The sequence below is a fragment of the Frieseomelitta varia genome, unplaced genomic scaffold, assembly GCF_011392965.1.
Source record: "Frieseomelitta varia isolate USP_RPSP 00005682 unplaced genomic scaffold, Fvar_1.2 scaffold_275, whole genome shotgun sequence".
Lineage (NCBI taxonomy): Eukaryota > Metazoa > Arthropoda > Insecta > Hymenoptera > Apidae > Frieseomelitta > Frieseomelitta varia.
This window is the reverse complement of record NW_025110007.1, coordinates 744,275-771,856: the sequence shown is the minus strand read 5'-3', so window position 1 is coordinate 771,856 and position 27,582 is coordinate 744,275. Positions and strand designations below refer to the sequence as shown.

Here is a 27,582-nt window from a genome sequence, read left to right as displayed (position 1 = left end):
GAAAGAATGGCCTTGAATTTTATCTATTTTAAACGGAGCTCAAGCAGGAATTTTTTAATAAATGTAACAAATATCTCTGCAAGCTGTGCTTTCGCAGCTTTAAAAAAAGTATAAAATTATGCAGTTTAACCTCTTGCGCTGGAATGACGTGCCACGCGCGTCGAGAATTCTTTTTCTCCCAAGTTGCAACATTTCCTCAGTTTTAAGTATATTTAAATATAACCCAGGCAAAGCAAGTGATAAGTTTATTACCTCTGAATAACTTCTATCCAGTGATATCCAGAGGTTAATTTTTAAAATGTACACGGTGTATGTTTATATAATACAACACAAATAAAGAAAATTCCAAGGAACTCGGAGATATCTCCAACGTGTGTAAATATATGCCTCGAATAAAATATATCCAATGATTCCTCGATGGTCTTAATCTTCTTATACCAAAGGATTAACGTGGTTTCTCTTTCTTTAGCCGAAAGGGAGACTCACGTAATCTATGAACCGCGGACTCGTCACGAAACGAACGAGTGGGCGAGGCCACTAAACTCACATAAATCGGCATTAGAATGCATAATCACCTCTCGGCCGCTGATTAATTCTTCGTAGCTGGGTCTAAGAGCAACTCGTAGCTTGATTTATAGTCCCGTTTACCTCCAATGGAAATCTCGGTTCGTCTAGCACCCTTCTAGCAAGCCCGAGACTTTAACGGCAAAAGGGCAACGGATCTTTCGTTGAAAGGTTGCGCTACCCTTTTCAACGAGAGAGCGGGCAGAGCGGGAGCAGCAGCTCCTGCAATACAGAGAGTTCGGGGTAACAATGCCCTCTCGCTTCTCGGAGCCACGGATCCCTCGTTCTTCTTCTATTTTTGAGGGTAAGAGCGATGGCTTTCACCCTTTTCCACGAAAAGGCCTGGCGCGCGTACAAAGTGACGCATTTCTCTTCCTTTTGCCTCCTTCCATTGATTTTTCTTCCTCCTTCTTCTTTTTTTCTTTTCTTCTTTTTTCTTCGTTGTTCTTTCTCCTTTTGCCTACTGCTGGTCTTCCACTAAAACGTCTGTTTACTCGTTCATTATTCCGTTCAACACCTTTTCAGATAAACGCCGCGGCTAAATTTCTCCCGGACCGGAAGATCTAAATTTTCTGGCTTTCTTTTTTTTTTTTTTTTTTTTTTTTTTTTTTTTTTTTTTTTTTTTTTNTTTTTTTGTGAAATTAATTTGGCGTCTGAAGTACAGCGGAATTTTGTAAGGCAAGTGGTTTGTACAGTCGGAGTTCGCATAACGGAATTCCACTGACTCTAAGAATGACTTTATAGGGGTTCGGATTCGACCAACAGAAGTTTGTTTGACCATTGACTAAAACTCGTATCAGGCACGTGAATGCATAAAAAGTGAGAAATTGCATTTTCTATGGAATGCAAATTTTTATTGAATTTGGAAAATTTCTATTAAAAAAATGTTACGAATTTTTGAAACTAATTTGAAAAAATAGTAAATCTTTCTTCATAAAATTAAGTTAACGTTGTTCAATAAATACTTCATCAGTTCATCTTGAAAGACAAATTGAAATTTGATCAAATTTAGATCCATCAATTTTCCCTCTCTTTATCCTATCCTTTATCCTATATTAATCCTCTTAATATTAACAATATGTTAATCTTCTCAATACCATTCGTTCTTTCAATTCGTACCCGAGGAACGACATCAGAGCCTCGGTATTTCTACATAAACATAAGCAGACAGAGAACCGCGAGCCAACCGACTCGTAGAGACGGAAAATTACAGGGAGGCAGGCGGTATTATTTAGTTGGTAGGAAGTTCGTACACACTCCAATATCGGAGGGCTCTTGAACTGACAGCTCTCGTCCACCCGACAATGCCCGCGGATTTATTTTCAACTTCATCAAAATTTCCCTCAATACCAAAACGAACGAATCCCCGAGTCTACAACTATATAATAGAACGCCAGGCGCGAGTGATACAAAAAAGAGAAATCGACGAGTAGAAAAATGTCATTTTCTCGCCCGCCGCCACTGATCGTTCCTCCAGAGAGGATATTTCCTCTCTCAAGTTGCTTCCGCTTTTTCCACGATGGCGTGGAAACCCGGCCGACGATTCGCTCTTCCGGTATATTTATGCCCGGTGACGATCACGATTGATTCAGAACCCCCCGACGAAGCCTCGACCAATGCGCGTTGCGAGCTGCTTAAAAGCCAAGTAAATAAACGCATCCCCCGTGCCAATAACGCGCCACGAATCCCGCAGCCAATGTCAAGGGGGAACGCGGTAGGGTGGAACCTCTTACGGGGATGAAACTCGATTTGCGTCGAACCCCTCTGGTTTCTCCGGTCGTCCAAGGGGATACCTGAAGCCGGTAAACAAGGGAGGGAGCATGCGTCACCCGTTGAGATTCCTTTAAACGTTCGTAAGGCGTCATTTCCAAGCGATTCTCATCGACGTCCTCTCATAAATCACAGATGGAATTGCTTCAATCGCGAGTGGGTGATTTGTAGGAATTTTTATTCATTTCACCAATGTAGCACAGAAAATAAAACTATTTGTAGAAAATTTTATTAATTTTGCCGAGGTGACATGAAAAATAAAGCTATTTTCTACAGTGTGATTTATAGGAATGTTTATTAATTTCTCCAACGCAACACAGAAAATAAAACTATTTTCTATAATGCGTAATTTGTAGGAAATTTTATTAATTTTGCCGAGGTGACATGAAAAATAAAACTATTTTCTACAGTGTGATTTATAGGAATGTTTATTAATTTCTCCAACGCAACATAGAAAATAAAACTATTTTCTATAATGCGTGATTTGTAGGAAATTTTATTAATTTTGCCGAGGCGACATGAAAAATAAAAATATTTTCTACAGTGTGATTTATTTATTAATTTCTACAACGTAACACAGAAAATAGAACTATTTTCTATAATGCGTGATTTGTAGGAAATTTTATTAATTTTTCTGAGGTGACATGAAAAATAAAACTATTTTCTATAGTATGATTTATAGAAATGTTTATTAATTTCTCCAACGCAACATAGAAAATAAAACTATTTTCTATAATGCGTGATTTGTAGGAAATTTTATTAATTTTGCCGAGGTAACATGAAAAATAAAAATATTTTCTACAGTGTGATTTATTTATTAATTTCTACAACGTAACACAGAAAATAGAACTATTTTCTATAATGCGTGATTTGTAGGAAATTTTATTAATTTTTCTGAGGTGACATGAAAAATAAAACTATTTTCTATAGTATGATTTATAGGAATGTTTATTAATTTCTCCAACGCAACATAGAAAATAAAACTATTTTCTATAATGCGTGATTTGTAGGAAATTTTATTAATTTTGCCGAGGCGACATGAAAAATAAAACTATTTTCTATAGTGTGATTTATAGGAATGTTTATTAATTTCTACAACGTAACATAGAAAATAAAACTATTTTCTATAATGCGTGATTTGTAAGAATTTTTATTAATTTTTCATAGTTAAGTTCCACGATGACATGAAAAATAAAACTATTTTCTACAGTGCGATTTATAGGAATGTTTATTAATTTTTCCAAGGTGACTATTTTCAATATCTTACATGAGTTATTTTCTTCGACGTTCTTTAATGAATTAAATGTGATTCGTGACTTGTGAATATTGTTCTGAATTATTTATCGATTAATAGGAAATAATTCGACGAAAATCGTTTTTCAACGATTGGACAATTCTCGTGGCTGACAAATTCCTATTTATTTATAAAATATCAGAAACGAGGAGTATTATTTGTTTTCATTTTCATTAATTGCTTTCAATTAGTACTTCAAAAATTAAAGGCAGTAAACTTTTCAAATAACATGTATCATCGTAATGATATAATCGTACGTGACGATAATAATTCTACCAATGATATTTACAAGAAATTTCAAAGGTGTAAAACTATAAAGAACCATACACCGTATGTAGAAATACAGATACAAAATACATCATTCAATGTAATATCTAAATATAGTATTTACAATCGCATCTACATAAATATTTACAGTCAACGATTACAAGATCATTATAATTTCTACAGGATCATATACCACGTGATTTATGCAATTGTATAATTTTCCTTTGTGAAGCTCATGATCTGCGAGGCGAGCGCTCGGTTTAAAAGATTAAAGGGGCGTGTTTACAGCGTGTTTAATGTTCTTTTGCCGGGTGTGATCTTTCTCCCACATGGATTAATGGACATACATACACACAGCACATTTCGTGCTTTCGCGAGTAGTTTTGTTTTAAGAACAAATAATTATAAATTGATCACGGCAGGGTAGCACGCGACGAAGCAATTAGCAGTGAATGTAATTCAGCGTTATGTTCGAGTCTAGGAAATTACGAATTGAGTTAACTTGCTGTAATGAGCGGCGCCAATATCACTGGCAATAGTACGGTTTTCATTGGTACGCCCATTAAGGAATACTTGGACGAGCGTTGTTTCGGCTTTTATTTAAAACTGGGCAAGTAATTTACCCTGCGAGAATAATTAAAATACTATAATTGTCGGTAACGAAGTTAGCCTTTGATGTCCCGCCAATAACGCGAAATTGTTGTTCCATCAAGTCGATATCGAGGCTGCGTCGTCTCATTACCCGTCTGCAATTCCTACTCGATGTTTAATCGATTATAAAATAATCATTCCTTTTGTCAGTTATAAAAATTCTTTTTATGAGGTTGAGCAGAGAATTTGTGACAGGGATTTCGTATTAAGTCTCATTTAGTCAGTAGTTCCCTGATATTAAATTTAGTGTTCATAACATTGCGCATAAAATTCTTTGTCGTTTGAAAAAAGTTTGAAAAATTCTCTGAGAGATTTACCTTGGCGAAGAAAGTGATGAAAATTCGATTCACGTAATTTATGAATCATGTTACACGTGTGACAGTGGTTTCACAACTTATTCAAATAATTCTCGTGTAATTAGAAATGAAATTAGATTGCAAAGATTTACTTGGGCGTACATCTAATAAGTTATCCAGGATTTTAGTAGATAGTTATCTAAACACAGGAATGGATCGATACCAGCGAACAGCCGAGACACGCCATAGTTAAGTTTATGTAACTATTCGCGTAACCAAAGGATCGTAGTATTTCTGTAATATCGTAAAACATACCCGAATTTCATCACGTTACAATCTAATTGGCTATATAAAGCTAAAGCCTCATTATTTTGGGGTTGTTTCTAACTTGGGGCTGCTTCCTTTGTTCAAAATTTATAACAAGCGTACGTAGTAAGTTACTCTATCTTGGCCAACTTGAACACGAATAATACGATAATTTTAAAAATGTACATACGTGTTTCAGAAATACACAGAACGCTCCTGTATAAAAAATATTCGCCCGATTTTTGACAAATGAGACAAATCTCAATTCGTCAGTTATCTTTACAGAAATTATGATGGTAAATAGTAATAAATAAATGTGAAACATCGTTCTATAATCACGCAAGTAAGGAAAGTGAATTTTTGAGAGAACGAAACTCTGAAATAAAGAACGATTAATGAAAAAAATTTGCTTTTCTTACAATTTGTACGATACTCTTCGAATTTTTAGAATAGAATGAAATATCGTTTTGAGCAGCTTTTTTAATCAAATTTTATAAATTATTAGATATTATAACACTGTCACCGTAATTCAACACCGTAAGTATAACACTGTCACCTTTCCACTCAATTTTTGCTAATATTTCAAAATTCACGTTTTGAGATACGATACTTTCCTTTCAAATCATATATTTATCACATTATATCTACCATATAAATATATACTATATATTTATCTTTTTTCACGAGAATAATCTGCAGGAAATCCAAGGCACAGCAGTAGGCTCACGTCGAACCGATTTACAAACGTTCTCCACAAGGTGCAGGTTAAATAAGGTGTACGCGCGATTAGCAATGGAAAAAAAAGGGACTAACTAGACTAACTACTAACCATGAGCAATCGTACGGTGGACGCGGAGGTTCTTTACGAACCGCGATCGAAGAAATCGGCGGCGGTTGGGAACTAGCCTTTTTAGCAGGCTGCAATCAGTTCAAATCGTTCGATAAATCAAACTCGGGCCAAGTTTTAATTGATCGCGACCGGTAGGAAAGTGGTCGGTGTCTGTCTCTTTCCTGTTCGCCAAGGCTGTTCACCAAGTCATTTTCGTCCTACTTTACTTTTGCCAATCTTTCGGCTGCTCGCAGGTGAAGCCCCGGAGAAATGGATGGGTTACCAGTGCAGCAACTTGGCCGGGGCGACCCTCTTGATCAAAGTTGCCAGCCCGTAACGACTTCTCGCATTCTCGAAGCTTTTCGATGCTGACCCAATTAACTTTATAACGACCCGATGAAAACGCTCTTTAAATTCACGTCCACGTAGTTCCCGAGATTCTTTTATTTCCCAAGGCTTCGGCCAAGGGGGAAGAAATATGGCGGAGGAGAGCTTTGCTTAGCCCTCTAACTCTGGCTGTACTCTGAGCAGCGATTATTCCGCTTCGACAAATAGAGGAACGTATCGTAAAAAGGAATATTCTCAAATCGCGCTGTTTAAATTATTTAGCGAAATATTCAACCCTTGACCTTGTTTAAAATTCAGTGAGGCAAGATCGTGCAAGCGGAGTTTTAAATAATCGTTGGTATTTCGTAAATTTGTTTAATCGACGAAACGGTGTCCGAAAGCGAAAAATTCCTTCACCTGGATTCCGTAATTCTTTTTAAATTTTCAAATCGCGTCCACGAGAAACGTGAATAACAACTGAAACGGAAAAAATTTCGAAAAAAATAGGTTTCACTGGTGGGCAAACGAAATCTAGGAAAACATAGAAAAAGAAAAGAAAAGAAAAGAAAAGAAAAGGAAGAAAGAGAAGTCGAAAAGTCAGGGGAGAAAACATAAGAGACAAACTATGGAATGTAGATAGCGAGCAAACAAGGGGGAGGGCACAAGAAAAGAAACTCAGTTGAGCAAACAGAAACAGTCGCGATGCGTGGGGGACGCGCGCGATGTAAACACCGAATGCAAATGGAAAAGCATTGTTCGAAGCTGGGATAAAAAAAAGATGGGGGGTGAGGGACGGAGGGAGGGAGAGGGAAAGGAAAAAAGAAGAAAGGAAAAAATGTAGGGACGCGAGGTTCCTACGAGCCGAGTCTGAATCGCGAACGCCGATCGAGATCGATCGCGGAGTCGAAACGACACGCGTCACGTGGTCATTGGCAGCGATCAACCGCGATCGTTGAATAACTACGACCGATCGTCCGATGCATCTTTCATAAATATTCAAATGTTTGTACAAGCCGCAGAAGCGTATTTAGCGTATGTACCGTTGGCTCCAATGGCGCGGGACAGATACGTCGATAATGAAGATAAACGAGGAGCGAAATTCCTCGTGGGAACAACAGATCGTCCTTGATAGGCTGGCACTCACGCTGGAATAATATAGGTCAGTGCTTCCATGGTGAATTGTAGAATCGCTTTTGATCCAATCTCTTTATATCTCTTTTATTTGGACCATGTACGTACAAACTGCGCTACAATTGTGTTTATCCAGCACAAAAATGTCTCTATCTTGTTGCGACGGTAATACTGTTTCTAGAATTTTATTATTCGGTGAGAATCTGTTATTCTTTTTAAATTGGAATTTTGAATTTTATTTGAAGGTATACTAGGTTCGTTTGCGTCGACATGATTTTTATGAATCACTAAGCGAAGTTCATTTATCGTCAGATATGGTTAAGAAGTGGCTCAAGATTGATTGCAAAATAATTTTCGTACGTACGTGGCAATATTTTAGCATCGCTCGCAACGATCGGTGTTATACTTTTCGGACAGTTGGAATAATAAACGAATGACAAACGGCGTGCGTATAACGCAAAAATATAATTCATGGTACACGCATAAATTTCTGACATTCGGTCAAGATACATTTTGCTGTAAAATACTTTATTCGGTTGAATTTTCAAGAGCGATCAATTACTTTAGCAATATTTCACTGTCTTTGGATAGGTTCGTATCGACGTTCAAAATATGTGAAAATCATTACCAATGTAACAATCTAATTTACACTCGCTTTACAAGAAAAAAGAAACACCGATACTTTCATAAACAGGTATATTTATTTGTCGAATATATCCATTCTGCGTGAATCGTTATATTTCACTAAAATTTTATACGAATTGTAGAAGTTATAATTCTTAAACGTTGACATATAAATCATGAAATTTCAATTGTACGGTATACAAGAACATTATTCCTTCTTTCCAGCTATTTTTTTTTTTTTTTTTTTATCGTCGTCATTACACGCACGAGCGACATTCCGAGTAAATAGTAGCCTATCACGGACCGACATATGGGGAGCGTCACGTTCATGATGGCGATTTTATAGCCCGAACTTTTTTTTTTCTTTCACGCCACCGCAAAAATGGCTGCAGGCTGACAACACCAGTCGATCCTCTGTTCCCCGATTCGGAACGCCGACAAAAATACAGTTGCCCCGCGTTCAAAGGTCGCGTTGAACAAACTTGCACCTTTGAAATTGCCCAGTAGGCACAACAAGAAACTCGTTTCGGCAATCGAATAAACCGTTTCAACGATCGAAACAAACCCGTTTCGTTGCGTACGGGCGTGCCAAAAGGAAATAAATACCGACACGTGAAACGTAACGCGTGTGAAATTATCGAACGGAAATTTATCAGGCACGTTTATGTCAGTTAATTCCCCCTCCGTGTTTGAGGAGCATGTTTATTCGAAAATCTGCAAATATCCCGTGTTATTCAGTTTCTGAATAAAGGGAAAAAATATATATCGCTCGTCGCGCGTTTAATTCGTTATATCGCGTGTTTCTCGATCAATTAGAGTTCAGAGGCGTCGACTTGATCCAATGGTCATAAATTTTTCATGGAATTATTACCTGCGAATCGTTGGGAACGTTGTTTGACTAAATCTATCGTTTTGCTGCTGGTTGTTGTTATTCATATTTTTGAGTCATTCATATTTCACGCGTATTTTAAAATCAAAATCTTTGTTCTATGAATATTGAAATGCAGGAAAATTTGGTCTTAAATAAGATAGTGCAGGTTAAATACTGCATAGGATATATTGTAGGAATACCAAAAATATTAAATGATCTAAGAAATCACAATTTATTTCTTCTTAAAGTACAAAATAATCGTTATTAAGAATAAATGAATAAAATTGTGCATCAACGTGTCGTGCCACTATTATTAAAATAATAACTAGAGAATATGACAAACATGGAAAATGAAAATAAAAAAAAAAAAGATACGAAAAAATCTCGTCGTTTCTAAAAACTATTTTTTTTTCATTATTTTTTTTTAAGATATGAAAGTTCTAGCCACAAAAAATGTCTTAGATTTCTTGGTTCGAATGCTTATGGCTCTTTATTAATTCGCATGCTAGAGGCTCTTTCACGGCTCCAACGAGCGAACATCTCAGCCACTTGATGCGGCTATGTCAACACTAGAATAGAGAACCATTACTGCTAAAAGCTTTGAATCTAAATGCTTTATGTTTCAAGCGCGGTATGATTCGTGACATTGGTTATTCACGAGGCTCATAAAGAAAGAATAAATACCTGGCAGAGCTGTGGCAGAGTGATTAAAACCGAATCGTGAAACAAAGCTTAGCGTGAACAATTGAAAAAGAATTGCACAGCGTAGATGAAAAAGAAAAAAAAAAAGAAAAAAAATGGGAAAAAATCGGAATTCTTCCATAGAGAATATACAACGTCGATAAAATTTCGACGAACACTCGTGCAAATCCTAAGGATTATAAAGTTTGATCGACGAGATATTTGAAAAATGGAACTACACTTTTTTAGCTCATATTTGTCAGATTTACGAAGATAATTGCTATTGTTTTATTAACGTACTTCGTTCTTTCAGTTAACCAGACGATTTTTTTCTTTTTACTCTATGTAAAAGTTCTTTCAATTCGATTTTGAATTTCACTTTTAGAAGAGTTCTAACTGAAAATGCGCTCGTTTGTCTTTTGGGATGAAATTTTTGAAAGTAAATTTTCTTGATATTATTATAGTTCGTTTCTCACTTCGACTAAAAAACCAATGATTTTTAGAATTGGATAAGAATTATTTATTACCGTCATGGCGTCGTGTAATTTATAAATACATACAACAGTGAATATTTATTTGCTCTTTTAAGATATTGAAGATCAATAAATTAAAGAACGTCATAATATTAAGTGACACGTTCACAGTTAATATTAAAAATATTAAAAAATATATAAATATTAAAAATTATTCGTACGCAGTGTACACAAGAAGCAGGTACAATTTTACGTGCAAATAATTTTCACATATTGAATAATCTTAAAAGTTTCCTGGCTGCCTCGCATAACGTGCACGCATTTAATTCTTAAATCAGCTCACGTAATTCATATTTCAGAACATAGTAGCCATTGAAGGACCGCAGTAGAAGCTTTTCTGCTAACAGAAATTCGTGGAAACGAATTTTTGTATTTTTATCTCCTCCGTTTGGCCGGGTTACACACGATCGAAATTTTTCGTATGAGAAAAACTGCACGCGGTGTAAACCGTAAACCAGTTGAATGGTAGTTTTATAAAAAAAAAAGAAAAGAAAAAGAAAAACCGAACGCGATGTTAATCCATACTTGTTAAATCAGTATAATTCGTCGTGCGGGAAGCGTTCGGAGAAACGTAAATCTTGCATTCTATAACGCGATTTCTACGATCCGATCTGTATCGCGCTAGTGAAATCCCGCGGTTGCTTTAGAATCGATGTATCAATATGTGCGGGTCTAATGAATGATACGGGTTTAAGACGTTTAACAAGTTAAATCAACTGAAACAAACAAACAAACAAATAAAAAAATTCTCTCGAAATATTTTTCACTCTGAAAAATCTCTCGTCTTGAGAGAAGAAATTATTATTTATTAAAGAGAACGAAACGAGCGAAAAATCGCTACTGTTCGAATTGAGAATCAAATCGAACAACGCTCGTCACAAAAAAAAAAAAAAAAAATCTCGAGCAGGAGGAAATTCCTGTCGAGCGGCAGATTATGAATCTAAATATTATCGACCGGTCTGACAATAGCATCCGGCATGCGAAAAATTAATGGCCACTTGAAAGGTTTGTTGTTTCCTCTGCGACTGGATTTTCACGCGCGGCAAAAAGAACGGCGGGGAGAAAAATAAAACAACAAAATGATTGTTAATGGTCGCCAGCGTCGCGGTTCGTGCTTGGTTCGGCAATTTTAGACACACACTTAACCCTCCTCCCTCTCGCTCATTAACTATTTGGATCGCGCTGATTATGCCACTAATTGCTAATCAATATTCAGTATGACCATTAAAGCCACGGAATATCGATACCAGTGATGCGTCTCCGCTTCCGGGGTTTGCTAATGCGACTGTTAAACGAAGGAAGCCTCCCGAAATAATCGTGATAGCGTTTCCGCATTCAGATTCGCGACACGCGTTCGACATGGATGACATTTAATGTTGTGTGGTGGCACGCGTGTCGAATAACCGAAATTCCTTTGAACGCACTCTCCCCCTCCTCCCCAAATAGTTGATATAATTTTCGATGATTTTCATTTTCCTTTCTCGTTTCGATTGTAAATGAATTCGCGGGTTTCGACTATTGGATATTTCTGTAACTTGTTGGAATTTCAATAGTTAAAATTAAGAAGTCCCGTAATTATTCCGGAATGTTAAGATTGTTTAACAGTCTGGCGATTCGATTTAATTCAGATCGCACCGTTTCTAAATTTATAACTGACTGAATCGTCAGAAAAGATTTTGTTTAAAGATTACTTGAAAATTACGTGGCGATTATTTAAATCTCGAAAGGCCAAGCACGTACGTGTACCACCAGCGACAGTTTCTCGGCAATGAATTAGAGTTTCGTTTCAAATATATATTAATTTAACATCTCCTACGATCCTGCTGTTACCGCCGGACCGCCCTCCAATTTAAACTCGTATCAACGATACATCTAAATTCACATTGTTACGACTGTGGAGCCCCGACTCTTATCATTCTTGAATCGTTCGCAGCTAAAGACCGCGCCAAGTTGCGTGCGCTTTATCGTAGGCTCGCTCGTTCATTTCTCGTGGACATAAATATCAAACCAGCGCGGCGCCGCGTTGCGGAAAAGAGAAATTCAACGAGGCACAGAGAGTGAAAGTGAAACGAAGAGAAGGGGAGGAAAAGAAAAAAAAGAAACGAGGAAACAGAGAGTCGATGAGTTAGCAAAGGGTCAAGCTCGTACACATGTACGCCAGACTTTTGTTTTCTGAGTGAACCGAGCGCTGCGAGCCGAGCTTGTATTTTTTTCCTCTAGGACGAGAAATGAGACGTGCTTCCACCTGTTACCGCGCCTCCATTTATTTTTTCCATCGTCAAGGATAATACGGGTGTGTGACGAGTGTCGCAAAGTCCGCATTACCTTCCCCAGAGAGGAGGTAACGCGCTTCGCGCACAGAGCATTGGCCATTTTCTACTTTCGTCGACTTTATCGTCCGCGCGTCCTGACGGTGTAAAGTCATTCGAACGAGATAATGTGGCCTTTCATCAGCGTCTGTGCTGCACTCTACTGTGCTAATACCTGCAGAGACAAAATGGCATCCACGGTGAAATGGCGTCTTTTTTATTACGACAGAAGTGGAGGATTTTGAAACTGTTTTTTTTCTTTTTTTTTTTTAACAGAACTGTACTTGATCCGCGTAAAATCATTGCTTGAAACGTTGCTCAGGCATGAAATCATTATAATATCGATGAAATTTTATCTGTGTTCTTTCACCAGTTTTAGAGTTTATAGACACGTCATTAATATCTTTTGAATTAATAATAAAAATGGATAATTGAGTAAACCATGAATAAAAATATATTTTAGATTAATAACTTGACTTGATTTTCGTCGATATTTCTCTAAAATTTAGTCAAATTTTCGTGTGATCTGCAAACTGATTCACATCGTGATTTATTTCTTAAAATATATCCTCGATCATATTCTAGACATGCTATTATTTCAATACATACAATACAAACGTTCATACAAACTTCGTACCACAGGAGGAGGAGAATAATTTAACGAACGCGTTGAAGAACGATCGAACGATTTGCGTTTCATCGAACACCACGGACGGTCAAGTGATACATTATACATACATAATCACGCAGAACACGATCAATTTACCGCACCCTAAAATTTCACTGTCGTTTCACAAAATTCCCTATTCAACGATGCCCCGATGCCAGTGACCCCAGCGCGACACTTATCTAGACGAAGCAATCAAGATTCAGATTTCCGCGATCGATCTTACGATTTCATGTATCAGCAGACAAGGGGATACCCCTGATTTCCATAGCATTTCGTATAATCCTCGTGCACCGCGATGGTAATGGCGGTAACGCACCAGAGATACGGAGGCAGGAAATCCACGTGACGCGTTCGTGAGTCATCGACGGGACGCATCTCTCCCCCTTCGAAACAACTCTCGAAGAAATGAATTTCGGACGTGATGGAGGAAGATGGCGGAACACAACGAAACTCGTCCCCTTAAACTCGACCCCTCTGCACGATCGTTGCAGGTCTCGCGTGATATCTCATGATCCTCTCCTCTCGTCCCCAACGCTGATGGAACAGCCCTTAAAAGAGCGATGATCGATCGCCGGATTCGTACCGCGTCTATGACGCGTGGATAATTCGGGGAACGATCATCGCGCGGCTTAACGCTGTCAAAACAAGTGAATTCCAGCTTGATTGCTCGCTGCGTTCGTACAAACGGAATTGTTTGAAATCAATTTGGCCGGGGGTTCGAGATCAGGATCCAATCGGAACGGTCGCGATTGCAGCCTCGACGACTCGAGTATGAAATCTGTATTGAAGAAACGAGAGTGTAGGAGAAAGTTTATGCAATTTATGAAGAACGATGTACGTGTCCCGTAACGGTGGAAAACATTTTATTATTCATTACCATTTCTATTATTTTTTTTTGTGACGAAATACTTGTCGCGAATTTGATTATATCCGGCAACTTTAAACAACGTTGAGATTTTATTTGAATCATTTCGTCACGGGATTAGGTATTTTACTTTCTCTATTATTTTCTGAAATAGTTTCGCCTGTGTACAGTTTGCGTCGGTGTTTGCGTTTGATTTTCATCCGACAGCTGTTGCAACTCAATGTCTCCAATTCCAACTTCGGATGAAATTTCCTTCTCTAAATCGCGGATACCACTTCTAACATATTCCACTGGGGTTACCGGTCTTTTCTTCGAGAATCGAACGGAATGTATTGCTCTAGCGAAGTCAATAACACGTTTACGTAAGTTTAAATAAAAGTACAGATATACTATATTTTCGTATCACTAGTGAAACGAAATTTATCCCATCTCGCGATCATCAACGACATCAAATCTAATTAAAGAAACGAAAAAAGTACAATCCGCAATTTTGTATAATATTTTGAATCTCCCGCAAATGCGTAAAAGATCCACAGTCCATCGTGTATATAGTACAATGCTGAAACTAATTTTACGTCATTGTCGCGGACCTCTACTGGAAAATCGCGGATCAATTGAAATTGGGAAATATTTGAAATGCCATCGGGCTAGATTCAATTTGAGCCGACGACAGAAAGCTGTTCGCCTCCCCGTGCTTCGTCTTCTTGGCCTTCGTTGCGTCTGCGGCACGATGCCGCGGCGTGCATATCGAAAACGTGCACCGCGAATGCATTATTTGCCACGTTATTGCACGCTCCGTTGAGCCTCCTCTATTGCAAATCGGTCAAGTGTGTATTTGTCGGATATATAGCCCGGCAGGCAAATATTCAAGGAGCCGGAACATCCGCCCTATTAATTTGCATATTATATTATTATCACGCGTGGATAGTCTAACAGCGTTTCGTCAAATTGCACGTAACAAAATATCTCTGGCACGAGCTCTCCCTTGACACCATCCAGACGAATTGGATGAATTTACTTTAAAGTGAATATAATACATCGGCTCACTGAAGAGTCTCACTGACGCGTGCACACGCGTGACTCATATTTTGTCTTCAATGAATATTTAATCGCTATTTTATAGAGTGATTTTGAATTATTACGTTACCAAGAAGTTCAAGCAAGTAGTATAATGTGTTTTCTGAGTTTGTTTCGTTGCTAGGAAATATAGTAATTTGGAAGTGTTTACGATTTACGATGACTTGAGTTATGTATTACACAGTATCTGAAGAAAAGTGTAAGTAAATATTTGTCTGGCCATTATAAATTTTCTTTTTCCTAACAGCGCTGTTGAAAAATACAGTAATTTAGAAGTACTAAATAATTTAGAAGTACTAACTATTTTATCGAGTGATATTTTAGAATGTTTTAGATTGTGTATAACGTGGCATGTATTTCAGAATATCTGTAGTAAGTAGTGCAAATAAATATTTGATCAGACGCCAACGACTTTTCCCTAAATATATCTTTTTCTAAGAAATGAGAATAATTCTACAGAATTCTACAGAATTACATTAAGTAGTACGAATCAGTATTTTATCGTCCGTAAGAGACAGGCTTCTTATTGTTATTTCTTTCAACGTAAACAAATCTTTTATTAAAAGACATTACAGATTTATGTATATTAAATAAATTATTATACAAAGATGTTTTTTGATAAAAAAAAAAACATTATATTACAAATCTTACAAATATATAAATTTTCAAATTTTTTCGCAAGCCACCTCGTATGAATTGCTCTCGCGAGTCAACGTTTGTGATTCGTAAGAATATGATTTAAACCCGCGCAGTTCACGATCAAACTACGTACCAAATATTTAAAATTTCTTTTCCTCAATAGCTATATTTTAAGTTGGTAGGCAGGAAAATTTGCGATATTATTACACGAAACGATGCCATCCTCGTTGAATTGTTGTCGTGAGGGTTGCGGACCATTTGCCGTTCAATATCGTCTTCGTCGTTTGCAACGCGATGCACGATGCGCATCTCGAGCGTGGCACGGATGCATTATTCGCCGTGCACGTTACTGTACGCGTCGTTGAACCGACTCCATTGTAAATTGGTCTGGACGCGTTTGTTGGGAATGTTGCCTAAGGGGTGAGGGTAGAGGGTCGGCCGCGAAACGTCCGAACCGAAGGGTGAAACCGTTGAAACGCGATAAAACCCCCTTATATTGAATACGTGGCTCACATCTCAATATCTCGATGCACTTACTCAATGCGTTATCGATACGCCGGCTCGAAGAAAGAGTGATGGACACGCAGCATCTCTACATAATCCCCCATCGTTATTGATATACACGTGTGATACCGTGAAGAGCGGACGATCGCGTTTCAGAAATATTTTTTTCCTCTCTCTTTTATTTCTCGGCTGAATAAAATGTTGAACATCTAATATCCGAATTTTCTGAAATTCCAAATTTTCAGATCCTAAAATTTTGAGATTCTCGGATTCTAAAATTCTAGAAGTTTTAAAATCCTAAAATCTTATGATTCTATGATTCCAAAATTCCACGAATCTAAAATTATGAAATTTTAAGAATCCTACAATTCTGCAATTCTAGAACTTTAAAGGCCTAAATTTCTAAATTTTTTAAGTAAATTTTACTTTTACTTAGCTATGTAAAATTCTAAGAATTCTACAATTCTGTAATTCTAAAACGCCAAAGACTTAAATTTCTTTTAAGCTAATTAAATCTAAAATTCTTTTAAGCAAATTTTATTTTCGTTTAGCTATAAAAAATTCTAAGAATTCTACAATTCTAAAACTTCAAAGCTCTAAATTTCTAAATTTTTGTAGATAAATTTCATTCTCACTTAGCTAACGTATTAGTCAAATTTTTCTTATTCTGTATAATTCTGCCGAAATTTCAGTTTGTCGTTGTTGATGGTGTCTCGCTCTCTCAAGCTCAAATTACCTCGATGTCGCAAATAACCTTCGTACCACAATTTCACGACCTAAGCTCCGCCTAGTTCCTGGCTAGTTTACCAAAGGTTCAAGTGGATCGAAGAGAGATTTTAACCTCATTTATCTCGCCCGATAAGATTCGTTGAATCCTATAGTTGGTCGCGTTAACGATCAATCGTTCGACTATAACGACTTTCAAATTTTTTCTACGCAATATTTTATTATTTAATATCCACGAATTGACTAGCGATTGTAAGTTCGCTTCGTTTTTTTTACGATTTTCGCAAAAAAAACGAGATTTTTAAATTTTGTTTCTTCATTCAATTAATATGATCTTTCTACTAAGTTAATACTGGTGATAATTTTTATAGTTGATCTTTATGATGTTTCACGGTCTCTTATTCGGACTTGCTCGTACACGATATTAATTGCCCGAGATCACGACACGTCCCCATTACTCTAGAGCTTTGTGAAAGAACAAGTGAACGAGAAGCGAGGCCAGACGAGGGAAAACGGCGTTTCATCGTTATTTTTCACAAATTGGGCTGGCAACGCTTTGACCCGTAGCGAAAATTGAATCAGACCGTACATTCCGTTGCAAAACGACAAGAAAAATATTCGACCTACCGTGTTATTCGATTATTTCTTGCTGAATATTTTTTTCATTTACGATTCCCACCGCGTAGAAGCTGATTTTTTGTTTCTCGAAATCCGGGCAAAATATTCCCTCTGCTTTCCTCTTTTTTCTTTCCTTTTTTTTTTTTTTTCTTTTCAAAACGTGAAAACCGCGCGCAAAGCCGCGTTATTTCGGCATAAACTGATCGCGACATTAAATCATGGTGTACGACTTGAGCGTTCATCGACGAAAAGTACATACAGATAATATTTGAGTAATATTTCCCGAAGTAGTAAAAAAACAAATATCGATAACAGGTTTTTCACGTGAAATTTATAACTGATAAACGTGTAACTTTCCGCTGGTAATTAATGGTAATTAGTACACGACGAGATAATTGGGAAGGCGAATTCATACCGAGGTCTATTAGCTGTGCATCCAGGCCGACGTAGCTGGTAGGAAATTTCTGATTAATTAGTGAACTAGGATGCGGTCGATCCGTGTGGTTCGGTATTCTATAATCATTGGTTCGTCTTCGAGTTACGCAATAATACTATATAGATTACTGTCAATAATATTATTCGTTAAATTCGCAAGTAATGACCCTCTGCAGTTACGTAAACATCGTTCCTTCGTAAAACGAGATTCTCACGTTATGGTTCATTTTGAAATTATTTCAGAATTAAATAAATAAACTTGTACATATCGTGGGATACATACGTATGTACGAATTGAGTCATTCTCGAGGTACAGGCATATCCTCTTCGTAAATCAATTTACTCTAGGAAAAATAATTTTTCTGGAGAAAATTAAATGTATTATTACTCCACGGCGTGAATAAATTAAATTTGCGATAGAATTTCAAAATTTATATACGACAAATATTATTTTCATGGCCATTCGTAAATTTCTATCATGTAAGTATGATTTATCGATGATTAATCGTTTTTTATTTAAATATCAAACTACGAGTCAACAATATAAATATAGAATATCGCATGCTTCGATGTGAAATATAATATAAAAATTCCACGTTGAAAATCGTGAGTTTTTTTTTTTTTTTTTTGACAGAATGACTATCAAACATAAATACACAAATTAATGTAATCTGACCTAAGAGTGTCGCAAATTAAATAGTTTCCTTTGATATTCAAATACTCTGGTCCAGTTGCATTTAAAATGATTTATGATTTCGCAACGCGTGCAGACATCTCGTCGAATTAATACAACTAACAGGCTGTCTCGCTACGAATCGTATGCTGTCCCGAACAAACAACGCGTATTATGAAATTTTATTTCACGGTATTGCGCGTCACGCTGCACGAAGCACAATGCCGGCTGTCATTGTGCTAATAACAACTCGCGTCGAGTCTTTAATTTCTAATTTTGCGCGTGCCACCGTTGCAAATGGTGCGCGCGAGGTTCGTTAATTTTGAAATTCACTCATTACACGTGAAAGAGAACAGAGCAAAAAAAAAATAATAATAATAATAATAATAATAATAATAAAAGAAGAAAATAGCAAGGCTCTCCTTTTTCATCGTGTTATATAATTGATATTTCAGACAGGCATTTCTCTTTTTTTCTCCTTTCTTCTGTTGCAAGCCGTTCGTTAACTGCTTGAAATAAATGTTGTACGTTTTGGCGACGAACGTGCACGATGACGCCTGTAAACGTCGTTACGGCTGCCCTATTTCCGGACCCCTGGGACTTGCTAATTAAACTGGCTAATAGACGGGCCGGCCTTGGCTGGCCATCAATCGATTTAACTACAAATTCAATTGAACCTTACTTATTGGACGGGAAAAATAATTACATGGCCCCCGAGAGGTCCTCCTCGTTAGATTGACTCAGATTTTTATGTTGCCCGCTAAATTATGCTTCAACGAAAATAATTGACGTGCCTGTGCTCGTACACGCTTCTTTTTTTCTTTCAATTTATGCAGAAAGAAAGTGAATAATGGCCTGCATAGAAAATGTAAATTTGTTACTTAAGCCTTTGCTATTCGACTGTCTCTTCATCGTCCTTGAATCTAGCTAGCAGCTCGGACTCTTTCTTTTTGTAATTTGCTGATAATTATAACAAACGTATTTGGTGTTGTATAATATGACGCGATGTATAATAGTGTAATATTTGAACAGATATTTAGAGTGAGAGCTATAATAGACGTAAGAGGAACAAAAGGATTTCAGAAGAAAAAAATTTTTGAAAACACTCCTGAATCAATTGACACTCATTGGAATAATTAATCGCATAAACTGGACTTCTCGTTGCTTCTTACGAAAGTTTTATTATTTTTCCACAGATTAAAACTATGCATCATTAACTCTTGTATATAGTACACTTGTTCTAGCAAACTCGCAATGCACGTTGATGATGATTGCTTTAAATTTAAACGATATCACATGTTAGAAGGATACAATCAACTTCAAAATGTTTACCATTTGAATGATTATTTCCAATGCTATATCATTTTATTTGATGTGATGCTTCAACATAAATAAATTGTAGATGAAACATGCAAAAAAAGTTTTCGAGGACAAAGGGTCAAGTATTTTACGTTCTCGTTTTTAGACATCGTAGCAGAATTTATTCAAAGATAATGCAACAGGTAAACTATATCAATTTGTAAAATATTTCGTCAGAAGACACTGGCAATTATTTGTATTTGTAATTTTAAGTGTCGCGATGCCTGCGACTTCATCGAGCGATTTCATCGTTTCCGAAAGAATTTCATTCGATTCGCCATCCCCGACGTGAATTTCTGCGCGTCGAAGGTATTTTCTATCGTGGCAAAAGAACTACGAGAGCTTTCGCGTCGCCATATCAAATTGTTGCTCCCGGAATGGCCTTTGATTTATTCAACTTAGTTTGCTTTGAGATACTGCTGCGACCTTCCTTTCTACGAATTCAATGATCGTGGAAATATTCGATCCCGGTTTACATACGTGTTCCGTCGTTTCATGGAAATCAGTTTTCAGATACTCGTCAAAGGATTCCTGTCGTACGTCATGTGTTATCAAATGCAAAGCATCATCCCTTCTCGTCTCATTGTCGTGTTCAGAAAATACATATAGCAACAATTATAATTACGTAATTGAATAAATTTCAATTTTCAATAATTTCAGATCGTGAAACAATATCTTGAAAAAGTTCACTACTGACACACCTACAGGATTAAAAATGTTATCGAGCTGTTCAAGTCACAGTTTGGAAAATGTCTAACCTGTGAATATTGTAATCTTGCACAATGACACACGACGAAAATTCGAAATTTCGGAAAGACCTCCGAAAGAAGCAACGCGAAAGACAATCTCATCAATTATGTTATCATTTTCAGAAAAGGAACACCAAAGCAGGATTCGCGGATCTTTATCCGCTGTGCTTTTTTTTTTTTTTCTCCTTCCCGTGGAGCGCTTGAGGAAGAGAACGTGACTCACAGATCCCCCACCGGGTGTAATATTTTCTGCTCTTTGACTCACGCGCAGGGTTAATTGCGCATTGATAACTAACGAGCTTCCTTTGTGCAAATTTTCGGCGGAGACGAAAGACCCCGGCAAATTTCATTCGACGCGCCGGATTAACCGCTCTCGCTCTCCGGCCTATGGAACGCGAATCGCTAATTCGCTATGCACAATCATACGTTTAATCCGGCGTGGCTTCACTTACGTTATGACACCATGCCCACGTACGACGTCCGCGTTCTCGCCCTGACAGAAAATCGATGGACATTCCTTTCGTTTCCTCGTTACGAACATGACAGTTTTTACACGACTGTGTGTAACTGACAATGAGTACGTAATTGAGAAATGAAAGTGGTGTTATTTTTCGTTTTTAATATTTCCCTTTCCCTTTTTAAATATATTTTTATAATATTTATATTTATATTTATATTTGTAAATATTTACATTTATATTTATAAATATTTATATTTATATTTATAATTATTTATATTTGTAAATATTTACATTTATATTTATATTTATATTTATAAATATTTGTATTCATATTTATATTTATATTTGTAAATATTTATATTTGTAAATATTTACATTTATATTTATAAATATTTGTATTTATATTTATAAATATTTGTATTCATATTTATATTTATATTTGTAAATATTCACATTTATATTTATAAATTATAAATATTTATATTCATATATATTTTATAATATTTCTTTTTCCCTTTTTAAATATCGCACGTACATGGTGAATTTTGTTGTATTAGGGGTACCCATGACAATAGAATAAAATTCTCAATAGTCTATATATATATATATATACATATTTTTGCTGCATTTCTATAATTTATTAAAAATATAATATGTTGTAGTTCGTAAATATAAATGGCAACAAAAGAAACGTAAAATAATAAATAATAAATAAATAAAAATAATAAATAAATATAACAATTCGCGATTTAAAGTAAGAGTTTGAAACATTCGAGTAATAATCTATATATTCTTTTCTCTGTTGCAGTTCTATCAGTTATTGGAAGCAAGTCAGGTAGCAAACACCACGCTCACGTATCGTCATGTGACGGTTTTCGCACCGACGAATCGAGCCTTCCAGAAGTACAACGGAACTACGAAAAACTTGGTCCTCTATCACATGTGTAAGTACCTTGCGTATTCTCGTCACGTTCGTCCTAAGTCCTTAAAAAAAAAAAAAGAAAAAAAAACTGAGAAAATATTTGCTCCACTCTCACCGCAAGCACTGAAAAGCAAAATAAGCGATCGACACGTTTCCACTGTTGTACATTTAGAAAGTATTTGACTCGAACGGTCCATATCTTTTCTTTATTGTCACTCTACGTAGAAATTTAGAACTCTACGTGATGGATGTGAAGTGGATTCTATTTAAAAGTTTGTTGGAGTATTCTTTTGTAAAGTAACGGAAATAATTGACTTTGTCAACTGGATTTTCATAACAGGAACAGGCGTCATTCGAGGTTCTTTGACGTTCATCCTGATATTGATTCTTTCTGAGCGTCGAGTTACAAAACCATTTTATCACTCGCGACAGTGCTTTCAAATATAATACAACAACTACATGCTGATCTTAAAATTTTCTCTATTCCGTTTGCAATTAATGCGCTTTATAAATGAAACAGAATGAAACTGGATCGTCTTAGAATTACAAATTATTTACGAATCTTAAATTATCCCTTCGTCTTTCTAAAAAATATTCGAACGTCGAATTCTTTGGAGCAAACAAATATCAAAATTTAAATACTTTCTGGTTATTCCGACAGGTTTGCCTCATTATCGATCTTTGTACAAACAACCATCAGTCCGATCAGTACGCGAATTTCAAAATTCTGAATCAATCGGTCTCTTGAGAAACTATTGTACGAAAGAAAATTCCCGGGCGAAGAATTGTTTCGATATTTTTACATTGCCACGGTGTACGATAAATGATTGCCTTGGTTCCCTTCATAGACCAAAATTTTGCCCACGAGAGTGACTACTGTCGTTCGTCTCGTGATTTCAAACACACGTTTGATCTATCTCCTAAGACCTTATGATCACACGTCGGTCTAATCAGTGCATTAATCCCACGAATTTCGAATTTCGTGGAGCTTGCTCTTTGATCTCGGGCGAAGATATGTCACATAGGTGTATATATGCGGGCTTATGTACACGTATCCCGGGCTCATCGGCGTGTCTCCGTGTAAAATGACGATGGACTTGCTCTTGGCAAAGGGTAGTCCGATTGAAAATACATCAAATATGCACAGCAGCTGCAGCGCGCGCCTAACCCATAATTCAAGGTCCTTCGACAAGGCTGGAGGATACCGCACGTTCCGTCGCATTTACGATTCTACAATACGTTCGGACCGATGGCCGATCCGATTGCGTGCATCTTCGAAAATGTAACGGTCGTGCATATGTCCGTGCATACGGCTCGACATGATGCATTACGTTCGCAGCGTACACGTACCGGTACACGACAAAAGCGACACAATTTTGGAAGGGTCTGTTCCTTCAGAAGAAGAGGCAAAAAGAATTTTTGAATAGAATTAAATATCGTCTGCGAATATTGGTTGTCGTTAATTATTGTTACTTTTTAGGTAAGAGAAACAACACAAACTTACAGCCAAGTGGTTTAAAATAAATATAAGGTTCATTAATGTAGGAATTAAGGAATAATGAATAAGTCCGAATACAAAAATACCGATATTCGCTATAATTAAAACAATTGCTTCTTTTCATTAACGCTAATTATGAAATAATGAAATACCCAAAGTATAAAGAACATGAAATAAACATAAAATTCTCGGTTAATCGATGAATTTTCAAGATGAAATCCATCGTTTTGTTTTCCATTATTCACTGGTTTCTTGCATAAAACATTTTGAAATTTCGTCACGATTCAAGAATTGGAATCTACGCGAAGAATAAAATTGTTTCACCTACTGAATATTAAAACGAGTATTAAGTATGGATATTCCATGTATTTTTGGACATTCGAATTATTTATCTATCATTTTGATATACGAAAGATACAGACAATCCATTCATTATATAAACCAATCTGAAATATATATATATATATATATATATATATATATATATATATATATACATATATTTATTATTTATTCATTCGCTTCCAAATTTTACAACACAATCACTAAATATGACTAAATGCAACAATGACTAAACCAGAAGATAAAAACTCGTCTGAAGACGAATATATGTATATACAGAAGCTAGAAGATGTTTATTGCAAATACTTTAATCAAAGATTCACGTGTCCGTGTTGGACGCTTAACAAGTGTTTGTTTAACAAATTTGCATCGTTCCAAATTCCAATTAGAAGCGAATCATTGTGTTACACGCACGATCCCCGGTAGTAGTGTGCGCGTTGTCTGTAGGTTCGCGTTGTCTGCGTCAACAGAAGGAACATTTCCTAGCACGGACAGACGAAGAAACAGAGACAGGGACGAAGCGATTTCCCCTTAGAAGATTGGGTAACACGGGCCAGGGAGAATTTAATCGTGTGCGGTCTCGATTCCATTCAAGCCTCGAATACGGGCTGCTATGCTAGTCAACCACCGTGAAGGATAGCGCGGAACTCTGATTGTCAAGGATCGATCAGTTTAGAATTGAGAAGTCACCGGAGACTAGCCACCAAACTATCGACATTATGCAGTTGTTGTACGTAAGTGTAATAATACGCGTGCATTGAACCCACCGATTGAAAGACAAACGTGTGTATAACAGAATAATCTGTCTCGATCTTGATTTAATTATGAACTTTGGTCGATGGATATTTTTAGGATACACGGTAGACTGCGAATATTAGATAAAAACTATAGATATTTGATTTGATTTGATTTTAGAATCATTTGGATATTTTATACTGTTTCAAGTGTGATCTGTACATTTCAAATAGGTCTTGACTTTCTTTTGTATTATTATTGAAGAGTAAGGATTAACGAAATCCATTTTCTCAGGAACCATATTTAATACTTGCTCTACGTTCAAGAAAATTTTTCCAACAAGTTTGTGTTTAGCAACGAATGTCTCTCAGATTGATTTCAAATTTCAAATTGGAAATTTCTACGTATTTGGAAACTGCGAATGTATACAGAATTTCCAAAATAAATTTATAACGATACAACGTATAAAGACTCATGATATGTCTTTGATTCATTTCAAATCGTTCATCTGTAAGATTGTAAGATAAACGTTCAAATGTTTTCGCGTGTTATACCTCCAGAGACAAGCGAGATATTCGCTGATCGTATCTCGAATCAAGGCTAATCGGAATTTCAGACGCGTCGATCATCACGAGCGTGTAATAATTAAACAATCGTGAAATTGTTTGGCTTAAAAGCGTTCGATGTGACTGGCCGATCGGTCGAGCTGTCAACGAGGTATCCAAGCGGATAGTTGACAATAATTGACAGAGCAGCGTGATAGCGTGCCGCATATGCACGTGCAACTATGAGGGGCTACTATGAGGGGCCGGTGCGGCTGCTGTAAATCGCTATAATGCGCCATCGGTGCACCAGCGCGAGATTGCAGATGTAGCGCTGCATTAACTAAGGAAGAACGGCTTTGCCAAACGAACAGAGACCTCCGATTAATGTCACTGACACGGTCACAATGCTATTGATAAGCCTTCGAATTACTACCAGCAGATAAAGCAAAACGCTTCGGCGTTTCGAATATTCATCTTCACTTAACTCTAGCTCCGGTTATTTACTCTCTGGAGACGCAACGATTTAGGACTTTTAATTGTTTAATTTTTTTCTTTTAATTATTAACTAATTAAAGCGTAAAATATCCTAAATTTGACAATCATAATCGAAAATAAATTACATTCTAAAAATATAAAAATTCCCGTCAAGATTCCAATTGGTACATTGATTAAAATACATCGAGCAGTTAAAATTGAAAGCATTGAATTTTCCTAAGAGAACGGGTTAATATTTATGCGGAATTTAAACGAGAATTTATTTCCCGGGTTAGCTTCCTGGGAGTTGACTAACTTCTAGGAACTACTGAAATTATAATACCGTGAATACGTAGTCGAAAGTTTACTTTATTTTATATTACTTCCAATATTAGATTTCCCTTTCGTCGAGCATTTTATTGAATGCTTCTTTCATCGAATGTTATTTACTGAATATTTATTTACTGAAAGAATATCTAACTCTGCGAATATTCGTTATTACCACGTTTTTACATTCATTTCGTAATATCGTGCAGTTGATTTCCCTCGATTCACGCTCAATTCTCTCAAAATTCTTTTGACGTTTTCTCACGTGTTCTTCCTAAGAAATAAATTCGTGCGCGCGAGGGAGCGAAAGAATGCGCGTAGATGTAATAAATCCTCGATTTTATACTGATATCCGGTTTCGCGGGACGATTTCCTACGGTTCCATACCGCCCCTTCGTGACCCGAGGCATTTTCGCGATTACTGGTAAAGAAAGTGCGCGCGCGCGAAGGAAACAAGGAATTAAGAAGGGCGTTGCCGTTTTATGAAGAAACTTCCTTTGCGCGTTTAAGATGCCTCGAGCGACAAGAGGAGGGAAAGATGTCCGCGTTCTCCCGGAGTTACCCTTTGAACGACAAAAATTTCATTCCCAGTTCAATTTCGTTGCTAGATGAGAAACTTCGTTCTTATGGTTTAGCGCGATTTTATTCAAATTGTTATTCTTCCATGGTGGCGAATTTATCAGGTTAGACGTGCATACAAGTGGTCGATTTCGTCTTATTATAATCTCGTATAAAAGTAGTATGAACGAGGAGGCTTTCGTTTTGAAATTTTTCATTTTATACTATTGTACGAACTTGAAAAAGTATAAAAATTCACGGCTTGGCTCTTTACTTGCTGCTGATGATTTAGAAATTATCGTCGAGAGTAACTTTCTCATTTCGATAAATTTCTGTAGAGAATTCTTGGTCAATTCATTTTTAATTCTTAGTTCAAACAAAAACTATAATATTTCGATTATAATAATTGCAGTTACATTCTACAGAATTGTGAAAATGAAATTCGAACTGTGAAACGTTAAATCCATTAATATTATTTTCACAAAATTCGTACCATTTGCATGAACGTTACACGAAACTTATGATTCTCATCACATGCAGATACTTCATACATAACATATATCGTACGTCATGAGCAGCTATGATTATTAAACATTCGGAACATGATTTTTTAATGTCATATGATTTTTAGAAAGCATAAAAATTTTTCAATTTCCAATTTAAAGATTCATGATATTTGTACGAAGTTTTTCTCACAGTCGGTCCTGATAAACATTCCATTTTTGCACATATTGCCATTATTCGAGCATGCTTTTTTCAATTAATCGGTTTAGATTCAACGAACGTTCGAAATACATAAAATCTATCGATTTCATTTCAAGCGTCGTCAACATTGTTTCGACGCCATTTATTTTATTTGCGAGGCTGATCGTTATTTTCATATTATGGAATATCAGTAATTTGAAATTATTCTGTTTTGCTTAAAAATTAACTCTAACAAGTTATTGGAATCA

At 36.4% G+C, this 27,582-nt stretch overlaps 1 protein-coding gene across 1 annotated transcript in view; it reads left to right on the top strand.

Annotated features, from left to right (window-relative positions):
* LOC122529011 (fasciclin-1-like) overlaps nucleotides 1-27,582 on the top strand; it is a 355,664-nt gene that overhangs the window by 243,956 nt on the left and 84,126 nt on the right. Inside the window, exon 2 of the mRNA XM_043654724.1 lies at nucleotides 22,037-22,172. Within this exon, the coding sequence (XP_043510659.1) occupies nucleotides 22,037-22,172 (136 nt within the window). The remainder of the gene's footprint in view (nucleotides 1-22,036; nucleotides 22,173-27,582) is intronic.